Source organism: Saccopteryx leptura, chromosome 1, assembly GCF_036850995.1.
Source record: "Saccopteryx leptura isolate mSacLep1 chromosome 1, mSacLep1_pri_phased_curated, whole genome shotgun sequence".
In the NCBI taxonomy this organism is placed as follows: Eukaryota; Metazoa; Chordata; class Mammalia; order Chiroptera; family Emballonuridae; genus Saccopteryx; species Saccopteryx leptura.
In genome coordinates, this window is record NC_089503.1 from 221899017 (window position 1) to 221911270 (window position 12254).

At 34.6% G+C, this 12254-nt stretch overlaps 1 protein-coding gene across 1 annotated transcript; it reads left to right on the forward strand.

Moving 5' to 3' along the window:
- Positions 1–721: 721 nt before the first annotated feature.
- FGB (fibrinogen beta chain) lies at positions 722–8399 on the forward strand. The gene is made up of 9 exons (XM_066386811.1): positions 722–860; positions 1089–1109; positions 3743–3934; positions 4439–4622; positions 5574–5801; positions 6330–6443; positions 6804–6929; positions 7134–7419; positions 8010–8399. Exons 1-9 carry the CDS (start codon positions 792–794, stop codon positions 8239–8241), a joined length of 1452 nt encoding a protein of 483 aa, XP_066242908.1. The 5' UTR covers positions 722–791; the 3' UTR covers positions 8242–8399.
- Positions 8400–12254: the final 3855 nt, after the last annotated feature.

The window sequence follows — 12254 nt, forward strand, 5'->3', positions numbered from 1 at the left end:
ATGACATATATAGTATCAAATAAAATGTCAAATATGTATCCAATCACTATAATAATTATTTTGATCTAATAATCTGTAATCTACTAATTATTTTAATAATGTTTAAAATTTGTTGAAGATTTTAACATATGTTAAGAAAGAACAAAATATGAAATGTGTCAGAGAAAAAAAGAAGACATTTGTTCTTGATGTTTTTTATCATAGCATAATGCATAAATTAAAGTTTTGTTCTGATTAATGTCTGTTAATAAACATGGTGATAAATATTTTCTTTATTTTAGTGGCTTCTTTTAAGACTGAATTACATGATTGCCTCAAAACAAGCATTTATGGTATACCTTTTGTGAGCTCATGATGTTAGTGGATGCCTTATGAGTAAGTTCAATTTTTTGTGCTTAGATTAAAAATATTTTCCCTCTCACACATTCTTTGTGAGCTTGTGCAGAATCCACAGTAACTTACTGGAAATGTGATACACAGCTCTTTTAGGAATGTCCTAATTTCCCATCATCCTGTCCAATTAACTGCCATGAAAAACTTTGGTGTTTCTAAATTCGGCCAACAGAGAATAGTTGAATGACAAGTAAATAAGTCTTGCTGGGAAGATGTTGCTTAAGTGATAAAATAGTTCAGCCAACAAGTGAACGAAAAAATTAAATATTAACTAAAGAAGGTAACCATTTGTAAAGTCATACCTAAAAGAGGATTCAGGTATATATAGGATTGAAGAACTCTAAGTTGAGTTCACAAGCAAAGGACAGTTTCTTGGAACTGCTAAAAAATTTTAAATCATGAAACATCTATTACTTCTATTATTGTGTGTTTTTGTAGTTCAGTCCCAAGATAACAGTGACTATGAGGTGACTTTAAAATTCTTTTTATTATATTATTACTAATATTATTAATGTAAAGTAGAATTATAAGCATATGGAATATTTATTTTTATGAAATTAAATCTAATTTAAGTTACAAAATGGCATTGTCAATTTCAGGGATATATTTTAGTTCAAGAATGTTACATAATATTTTTATATAAAAAATGAAATAATAATTTCTCATTTTCTGGTTTATCACTTTCATTTTCCCAGGATGAAGGGGACACACTTAAGGTAAGATGAGTTTTCCTCACCTGTTGTTGTCTTAAGTGCTATGAATTTTGTATGGTTCTAGCAACACATTACTAAATTATGAAAATAAAAATCTGAAAATTTTGCAAACTAAAATAAGAAACAGCAGTATTTTAAAAGAAAAAAAGCTGTGGTAGATAGGTTCTCTTTGGCAAAAAAGGGTCATATTTATCTCCTGAAATTATTGGCTATTCATGAACAAAGATTATAAACTAAATCTAAAAGAATAGATCAAGTGCAGTGATAGAAAGTGAAATTTTTTTTCAAATTAGAAAATTTAAATCATAGGTAGTATTTGTTTTTTCTATTAATGATTATGAAACGTATAGCCCAGTATAATTTATTCATTTATAGAATAGTGTTTTCTTCAAGTACTATCTTTGATGATTTATTCCTATGGGTTTGAAGGTAACAAAAATATAGAAATGCATTTAAGGAAAGACATAGTTAAAGAATTTTAATTATAGTATCAAATGAATCATGATCAAATTTCTTGTATATAACATAGCATCATCACACTAGAAATAAAAGTATGCAATACTGTTTAAATGATGTGATTCACTTTGAATCATTTGTTAAATTTGAAGGGAATCTAAGTAATCTAATTATCAAACTATATATATAGAAATATCCTTGTCTGGTTAATTGCATTAGGTAAGAAAAATGTCTAGAGCATGTAAATATTTGTAGAGTACTTGGCTAAGCACTTTTATATTCTTGCTCACAGACTAATCCCTACTAAGACAGTTCATTATTTTAGGCTTCAAAATAAATTTTTTATTTTTAGTTATTTCAATAAGTGGTAGTCATAAACCTAAATTCCATAAAGTTTTTTTAAAAATTGTTTTCATTTATTTTTCTTTTGTAAATCTAGACCATCAGTTCTACCTCTCTAATAGCACTCTGAAATTTAAAGAACATATTTTTTCTTCTATTATAAGTTGACTTGTAATATACAGATGAATTACATTTTATAAAATTCCTTTTAGAACAGACCAGCTCTAGCAGAGAGAACCACACCTTAGAAATGAAACATGTATATTTCCCCCACATCTTCATATATTATCATTTTTATTGCCATCTCATACAACAGATACTGTAGTTTAAGTCTAGCAGTTAATCGGGGGAATCAGAAACCAACCTGCCTGGGTTTAAAGCCTTGTACCTTCCAATTAAATGTTAAATATTATAACTTAATGAATGAATGACAGTAAAATTCCAAATAGAGTCATTGGATGACTTCCAGGCTCAGAACATTACGAGAAAGCTTAGTCTCTGCTCCAAATCTAGCATTTTGTTAATTTGTAATTAAACCTAAAAGGGTATAATTACTGACAAAGATGATATGATAATATAGTTAATCCAAGTCAACCTTTTTATATTATAATCCATATTTTCCATTTTGTTATCTGTTAATATAATATTTTTAAGTTAACAAATAATTTTAGTCACAATACATAGACCTTGAGAGTTATTTTACATATGAAAAAATCATGGTGTTTGATAAAGAAATCACGTAGGAAATTTTATTAGAATAATTTATCAAATACTTTTATTGATAGAAGATAGAGAAAAGATTGGGATTAATTGTGGAAAACCACTTAAGCTATAGTACCTTTTATTGTGTGATTCCAATAAAAATAATAATGAATACTTACTCTTTTGAGGGTATTAAATGCAATAAATAATTTATGTCTTAAATCATCTTATATAGCACATTCTAACTATTACTATTTGCATTTTACAGGTCGGGAAATGGGCACAAATAAAGTAATTTGCCCAAGATCTTATAGCTAGCAGCTGGTAGGGTCAAGCCAAGCAGTCTAGCTCCAGAGTGCTTATTCCTCTTCAAACATATTAGAGTCAAGGTTTTTCTTATTATAAATAAATCCATATTGCTTTAGAATATTATTATGTAAAAATTATCTAAATTAATCATCAATTCATAAAAATTAAATGTGGGGAAATAATTAACGCTTTGAGTAGTACAAACGTTCATGTACATCCTCATGCCTCCTGACCATGCAGAGTATGATCAATTTATTTTAAAAATGTGTAAGGCAATGTTACAAAAAGGCAAATGTAGGTTCTTTTTGTTTCCATAAATTGGTTATCAAACAAACATGATTTTAAGTTAGTAAAACTGTAATTGGAACTAATTTCATTTTTTGAAAAACAAACAAACACTCACTCCCAGGGGTCAGCGAGCATGAAAAAACCCCACTACTCAAAGGGTTAATAATTATAGAAATTTAATAATCCAAGTGGCTTGAAAATATTTATTCTTCCTGACAATATAGATTCCTATTTTGTGTCTTCCCATGTACAGGTTTCATGAACTTGAACTCTTTATTATTCATAATCTGATGCAGCTTTATTTTAGGATCTCTTCAGAAAACTACCTGAGATATAATAGCTTTTCATACAGTTTTTCTTTCTGCTGTTAATAAAGAGACCTAAGCAGCCTATTGATTCACCAAAGAGTAGGCAGTTGGTAGACCTTAACAAATCATCAGTTGTGTGACAATCTATATTACAAAATGAAGGTATTGAAATAGTTACATCTCAAACCTTCTATAACATTCTGCATTTTATTTCTGCCTGGTTCTCTGAAGAGCGATTTTGATGCCCGCGGTCACCGACCCCTTGACAAGAAGAGAGAACAGGCTCCCAGCTTGAGACCTGCCCCACCTCCCATCAGTGGAGGTGGCTATCGGGCTCGTCCAGCCAAAGTAGCTGCCAGCCAAAAGAAAGTGGAAAGAAAAGCCCCAGATGCTGGGGGCTGTCTTCATGCTGACCCAGACCTGGTGGGTACACTGATGTTTCATGCCGTGGTGGGTGGCCCATGCAGAAAAAGCCTCTATGTTCATCTTGGCTTTCTAATGTTGCATTGACCCATGTTATCACTGTTGTTATTCTGTTCATTTTGGAAATAGATAAAAAACATAAACATATTGGACCTTTGGTTGAGGGTTCCTTTCTCATTATCTTTGGTCTGGGCCCAACATTTCAAATGAGGACACAGGGGTGTTGCCTTTAGCTTTGTATTTTGCTCATTTCATTTGTTCAGGAGAAAAAGTTTTCTTTATTTATTACATTTATAGTCCCATTTATTTTGTGGTAAAGGCTATCTTTAATCATCATAGGACTATGATAATGACTCTAGAATTTTTGATGTTAACATAAAGAAAATCAAACGACAAGTTTTCACATTGGCTAATGATATCATTGAGTTTTCATGATGTGCTATTTTCACAAATATTTATAACCCCAATTCTTCATCTAACATCTGATATTTTCTTTATTTGCAGGGAGTGTTGTGTCCTACAGGATGTCAGTTGCAAGATACTTTGGTAAAACAGGAAAGACCAGTCAGAGCCAATTTAAATGAGTTAAATAATAACGTGGAGTCTATTTCCCAGGCCTCTTCTGATACCTTTCAACACATGACCCTGCTAAAAGACATGTGGAAAAAGAGGCAGAAGCAAGTAAGAGGTAGATATCCTTGTGTTTTCTGTTCGATTCTGTTAAACAGTTGGGACCGTTAGATTATGAGCTATGGGCATGCATGATTATGAGAAGTTAACACTTCCGGATTAGCCGAAACAGCATACGTAGACTATCAGTGTGGGCCTGATTACCCTGAGGTCCTCACGTAGTCACCTTCACGTGCACCTTGTCAGATAAGCACTATTCAACTCATTCCCAATGTGGTATCAGCAAGGAAGATTTTCTATAAAAAACTTTTCAGTGAGCCCTCATTTTTAGTCTATAAGAAAGTTATGCCTCAGAAGACAATATTCACAGAGTAAAAAATTAGCAATTATATATTTAACATTTGAAGTTTTGAATATGACTATAATCCATGTTATACTTAACTGTATTGCAAATAACAATACTTGACCTTTGAATCTTGAGATCTGAATTGAGTGCAATTGACTGGGTGGTTAGGAATCGGCTGGTGAGTGAGTCTGATATAGACAGCTCAGTAAGCAGCATCCTTACATTTGGACATTTTTCAAAGGAATCATGACATCACTCATAAATGTTAAGGCTCTGCTGTACTTACATGAGAAGGATAAATAAATCAAGTGTATCCACTCCATAAGATGTGGAACTTTTGAGATGGAAGGTCTAAATATTACTTTCTCTTTTTTTCCTTACCAAAGAAATAAACAACCTATATATTTATTTTTAAGCATAATTTTTAGCGTACCCTGAAGGTAAATTACTAGAATAGTAGCTGGAATGTATGTTAATTTGTATACTCCATGGGTCAAATAATGTTTCCTAAGTACAGGTGCATATCATGACTGCCTGATGGTAGCTCAGTGTCTATTTGTTTATGTTCAGAAAATTCTAATCACAATTGTATGGTTGAATACTTTTAGTTTATTTTTATCAGGAGAAAATGCTACCAATTCTTACATAATTTCATTTTTCCAGATAATGAAAATGTAATAACTGAGTACACCTCAGAGTTGGAAAAGCAACGATTATATATAGATGAGACCTTGAATACTAATATTCCAAGTAACCTTCGTGTACTCCGTTCAATCCTGGAAAACTTGAGAAGCAAAATACAAAAATTAGAAACTGATGTGTCAGCTCAAATGGACTACTGCCGCACCCCATGCACTGTTAGTTGCAATATTCCTGTGGTGTCTGGCCAAGGTAACTAGTTAATAAGCATATTTCTGGAGGGTTCCAAAAGAACTCCCACTGTATAAAAAATAAGGAATCCAGTGGATCCTCCCCCCCCCAGATCCTAACAACATTAGAGCCCCTTCCTAGCACGCTGTGTTCTGACGTCGCCTAATATATTTTCATGCTTTTGATGAGCAGAGTGTACTGTAATGATGGTAGTAGCCCCACGTGTGTAGTGTACACCATAGCTTGAAGAGATGGCAGAACAGTGAATAGATGCAGGAGTTTCTTCATTCCGTGTGTCCTGACAGTTTCTATCTGGCAGATATTCCAGGACACAAAAAATAAGGAAGGGCTTTTTCATCCCCTTAGCAGATAGAACTCAAAACTCAGTTTGACTTTCAGTAAAAGGGACATTCAACTCTATAATATATTCTCAAACATCTAAAATAAAATATTCTAATAAAAATCTATGTCATCTTATACAATTTGTGACTAAAGACTAAGTAAATATATTGTAGTTCCTGAATGTTAAATGTTTCCCTACGGTTGCAGAATGTGAGGAAATCATCAGGAATGGAGGTGAAACATCTGAAATGTATCTCATTCAGCCTCACAGTTCCATCAAACCATATAGAGTGTACTGTGATATGAACACAGAAGGTGGAGGTAAGTATTTGAAAACTGTTGACCTATTATTCTGTAATTATTTTAATAACACACAACACCGGGAAATAAAACCTAATTTTGACATAACTAACAGTAGGTCATTTGATTTGGAATTCAGTGTGAAATTTTAAAAGTTATAAATTATCTATGATTCACAATTTGAAGTAAGATAAAGCACTTGTAGTTTTCAAAGAGTTCAAGTGTTCTCATATTTATTTCCTTGTTATATTTATATATTTTTGAGCACTATGTATAGATGGGACTAAAATAAATAGGCAAAGAATCCAGACATTTCCCTCAAAGTGACATTATTTGTTATGCTTAAAATATGCCATTTTTCTTTCTTTCTTTGTCCCAAAGGGTGGACAGTAATTCAGAACCGTCAAGATGGTAGTGTTGACTTTGGCAGAAAATGGAATCCGTATAAACAAGGATTTGGCAATATTGCAACCAATGAAGATGGGAAAAAATACTGTGGCCTACCAGGTAAAAACTGCGAGTACAAAATCATTCCATTAAGAAATTTTTTTTTCCATTAAAAAATACATATATAGTGTTGGGAGTCTGTTTTTAGGCATTTTAGGAGGTTAAGAAGAATTTATTTTTTTTAAAGTGTGGAAAGTAAGGGTAGAAAGGTAATTTTTAGAAAGGTTTTGTTTTTGGTGAGACTTTATTTTATTTTTCCTTTAGGTGAGTATTGGCTTGGAAATGATAAAATTAGCCGACTCACCAAGATGGGACCCACAGAACTTCTGATCGAAATGGAGGACTGGAGCGGAGATAAGGTAAAGGCACGCTATGGAGGATTCACTGTACAGAACGAGGCAGACAAGTATCAAATCTCAGTGAACAAATACAAGGGAACAGCAGGCAATGCCCTCCTGGAAGGAGCTTCTCAACTGGTGGGAGAAAACAGAACCATGACCATTCACAATGGCATGTTCTTCAGCACATACGACAGAGACAACGATGGCTGGTAAGTGTCATGTTCTTCCCATCTGCTGTAAAAGCCACCACTCATATTGCTATTTGGCATCATTAATAATAGCTAATATTGTTAATACCTTTCATTTCTTGGAACGTTACTGTGGGTTGGCCACTGAAGTAAGCTCTTTATGTATCATTCTGGTAAGGGTGCCATGAAGATTCTCATTTGACAGATGAAGTTTAGAGAGATTAAGTAACTTACTTAAATCATACAACTATAAAAGGTAGAACTGGAATCAGAATACTCTTACCTCCTGAGTAGTAAGTGTTTAGATAAATTTCTGTATCTCTTTTCAAATGTATATATTGACATTTCATTTTGATTTTCAGTTCTCTAATGCTAAGGGATTAGAAAGTTATCATTTCAGTATAAGGTAACAGATATGGATGAATTTGTCACTTGCACTCAGTTCTCTCCTTTTCTTGCTACAAGGCAGAGAAGGCCTTTGGTGTATTAGTGTGACTTTGCTTATAAAACCACAGGGTGAGGGTATAGCACATAGGAGCTTCCGTAGGTATTTGGCATTGAATTAACTGGACAGCACCTCAGCTGTAATAACCCCAAACATTTCCTTTTAGGATAAATGCAGATCCCAGGAAACAATGCTCCAAAGAGGATGGTGGTGGATGGTGGTATAATAGATGTCATGCAGCCAATCCAAATGGCAGATACTACTGGGGTGGACATTACAGTTGGGACATGGCAAAACATGGCACAGACGATGGTGTGGTCTGGATGAACTGGAAGGGGTCCTGGTATTCAATGAAGAAGATGTCTATGAAGATCAGGCCCTACTTCCCACAGCAGTAGTCCCCAAACAGATTTTTTATTCTTCCACTGTGTAACGCCATTTTTGTATATTATGTCATTGGGATTTTCTTTCATACATTATATCCCTTTAAAACTGTCAAAAGGCTGTGAATGTGACTTTTTTGGGAAAAGTATTTAATAAATGACATTAAAATTAACGCACCATTTTCTTCTGTACTCTTCATTTATATTGCTCACCAAGAGGTAACTAACAGGATAACTGTGGACAGTATTCAGAATTTCAGTTCCAGTGGACAGTATTCAGAATTTCAGTTCCAGTTGATTTGTAAAAATTTTCAAGTTAGGAAGAAGAATTTTCTATCCTTGTAGAAAAACTACAAGATAAACTAAAGACTTATGTTTAAAAGTCTGCTTTGAAAACTCTTTATTTATGTAAGGTCTGTCACAGAAAATTTTCACAAAGATTTCTCAGTTAAACTAGTCTCTGTTGCAATCAAGTCATGTTTTCTTTTTTTTTTTTTTTTCTGAAGTTGGAAACGGGGAGGCAGTCAGACAGACTCCCGCATGCACCCGACCAGGATCCACCCGGCATGCCCACCAGGGGGCGATGCTCTGCCCATCCGGGGCATTGCTCTGTTACAACCAGAGCCATTCTAGCGCCTGAGGCAGAGGCCATAGAGCCACCCCCAGCGCCCAGGCCAACTTTTGCTCCAATGGAGCCTTGGCTGTGGGAGGGGAAGAGAGAGACAGAGAGGAAGGAGAGGCGGAGGGGTGGAGAAGCAGATGGGCGCTTCTCCTGTGTGCCCTGGCCGGGAATCAAACCTGGGACTCCTGCAAGCCAGGCCGACGCTCTACCACTGAGCAAACCAGCCAGGGCAAGTCATGTTTTCTTATTTTGTAATCCACACAGCCAATGTGTTAGGCTTTGAACTTTAAAAAAAAGGGAAACATTCACGACCTCCAGGGGCTCATAAACAGGCACTGAACGTTTGAAGATTCAAAATCTCACTGTGCACCATGGATAACCACTACTCTGTCATTTACCCAGACTTTGGGATTGAAGTTCCCAAGTGGACAATCAGGGTCATGTTTTCACCATTTGGTTTTTGAGGGGAATAGTGAGGCTGGAAGCAGCAGTTGCCTATCGCCCCTGGAAATTAGGCTTACTGGTCTCCATCAGGTTTTTGTTTTTTACATAATTACACCAAAACTAAGGTAAAGGTGGATTTTTTTTTTCTGTCTCCCCAAGAAATGAATGTGTCTGTGTGTGTGTTTCCCTTGTATTCTCCCATCACCTTACTCCAGCTGCTCTGGGCAACCCTACGACCCCAGGTCCTCCTTACCTTAATTTAGCATCACCGCCATTGACTTTCATGGAAACTTATGGTTCTGAATTTTATCCTCTTAACCTTTGCATCCAAGCAAAGGTTATTGATTTCTATCATGAAAATGCTGTCACTCTCTTAATTCTTAATCCAATCCAACTTCAACTTTTACTTGTGTCTTCTGCCTTAGTTCTGTTCTACCCCTCATGATATCTATTACTCTGTCATCACATATATTGTCTAATAATAGAAAATTCTGACCAAGTTACTTTCCTGCTTAATGTTATTTTCTTATCATCTAAATTTTAAATCCAAATCCCTTAGCTAGAAGTGAAAATGGTCCCAGCACTGTTCCATGCCTCTACTCCCAAATTCTTCACTATACATCTACATTCTTGTCATAGCGAATTTTTCACCATTCCAGGAGTGGTCAGGCCCTTTTATATGACACCCTCATTGTTAACAGTGTCTTTCCCCCAAACCCGCCTGACAAATTGCTCTTTGTTTTCAAGCCTCACTCTAACTGCAATTTATATGTTGTACATACCTTCCTCCTTCACTGGTAATGAGCTCTTACTCATCTGTGATTCTAGAATCATTAGCCTGTCAGAAAGGCTGATTTTCATAAGTTTATAAATATTGGATGGTTGAATCCAATGATTATCAAGATCTTGGATATCCCTTTTTAAAATACATAGAACCCATTTTCCAATAAAGACCCAGACAGATACTCAATATGCAAGATACTTGAAAGTAAAACTTTTGCAGAAAGGTTGACTGTAGCAAAAGCCCATTAAATTGTGGGTGGCAGATGGCAGGGGCCCAGTCCACAGACAGTGTCCCTCAGACCTTTGTTAAACCCCCTTACACACAGAGGATCTAATGCTGCCTAGAGCTAAAATAAAACCACAAATTAAAAACCACAATATTGGGTAATCCGATGGTCAATTCTTTGTTAATGTACAAGTTGCAGAAACACAGAGACCACTCCTGGGTGAGACCTAATATCTGGGTCTCTAGAAAGAAGTAAACTTTCTTCAGGTATCACCTGGTAAAAAATGATACCTATCTGATTTTGTTCTTTCAAGCATCACTATTTTGAATAAAATAAAAAAGAAGTTAGAACATATAAAACAGTATTTAGAAGATGAACTCATGACTCTTATGAAGATAATGAAAAGATGAATTGAAAATGACTAATCCCATACTATTGCATGAAAGTATAATATACTGCTCACAAAAATTAAGGGATATTTCAAAATGAATATGAAGTGATAAAAGGAAGAAGCATTTAATTTTTTTAATTAAACAAGAACATCAGAAAAGCAAACGACGAGTCCAAGAAAGTTGTTCGATTATGCAAATTAGATGCAAAACCAACTTTTATTTCATTGGTAAAAATACACTATACAAAAGGCTGAAAGTATTGGAGTATCTGCACATTACCTGATCATCTAATTTTTGTGAGAAGTGTATATTTTATCATACAAGTAAGACTAAAAGTATGTAACAAGAATATAAAAGATATATGCACTTGGGATGTAAACTTCCGGTTCCTTCTCATTTAGGAACCAAGGAAAACAGCTGACCAATGTAACTAAGGAATTCCCTTTTAAGCTGAACACAGATTTCCCCACATGGGGCAAACACTGTGGGTGATGTTACACCACCAACTGCAGTCAACTGGCATTTCTGTTTAAGCATTTGTATTACATCAGAGTCTCTTCATGGGTAGAACCTAAGAGTCTATTTTTAAGTAAACATCCCCAAGAGATTCTGAACACTGGCTGGATTTTGAAACAACTGATTCAGGCTACATTTGAGACTCCCATCTTTCTTATCTAACACTTTTTTCACTTAAATAGTGACCATGAGTCAGTATTTAGAGCAAGTGACAGTCTTACAGAGAAATGACAAGAATGGTTTAATTAATACCTTGATGTCCTTCACTTAGATTCACCACTGTTTGCTACATTTGCTTTATCTCTCAAAAGGATACACTTTCAATGCTGTTTTGCAACAGTTTATGTCACCATGCAACCTTGAAGTCACCGACCTGTTGCAGATAGAGTCAAAGGTGGATTTAGCAAATATTTTCTAGAGTGCTCTGTTGCAATCAACATGTAACCACCTTTGCCCATGAGCTGATGAACAGGGAGACTACTGTTTAATAGCTGACCACTGTTCTCTTGCCTCTGTGTTTTCTAAGTGTTACTTTTACAATGTGAAAATGGAAGACATACTATCTAGCTCTTGTATAAGAATTCATTTGAATCTCTTCCCCAAATGTAAATCCCTTACCATACTACTCCTTTCTATGCTCTCCATCCCCCTGTAATTAAATATTTTCTCTATAAAGGAGCTTTATAAAGGACTTTGGATTAAATTAAAAATAGGATATAGGTTAATTAACAATTGCATGAATAAATAAATACAATACAATATTTCCAAAATGGTTTCTGTGTAAATATTATTACCTACAAGCAACTTGCACAGTATTCATGGCTACCAATATCTAAATGTTTTCTCCTTCTCCAGATGTTTCAGCAAATGTAAATGTTGTATTGCTTCATTCAAATATAACAAATATCCCTGACTGATCAATGTCACCTCATTAAAATTAATTAATAAAAAAACAAAAATAATATAACAAATATTTAGTTTATGACTTTTGCAACAAGCATGAATTTATGTTAATACAGTGCTATTCTCTTTCAGGCTTTTCTA

Coding starts and splice junctions, on each gene's coding strand:
- FGB (XM_066386811.1), top strand. CDS start 792: ATGAAACATCTATTACTTCTATTATTGTGTGTTTTTGTAGTTCAGTCC. Junction 5,802..6,329: donor TCCTGTGGTGTCTGGCCAAG/GTAACTAGTTAA, acceptor CTACGGTTGCAG/AATGTGAGGAAATCATCAGG. Junction 7,420..8,009: donor GACAGAGACAACGATGGCTG/GTAAGTGTCATG, acceptor ATTTCCTTTTAG/GATAAATGCAGATCCCAGGA.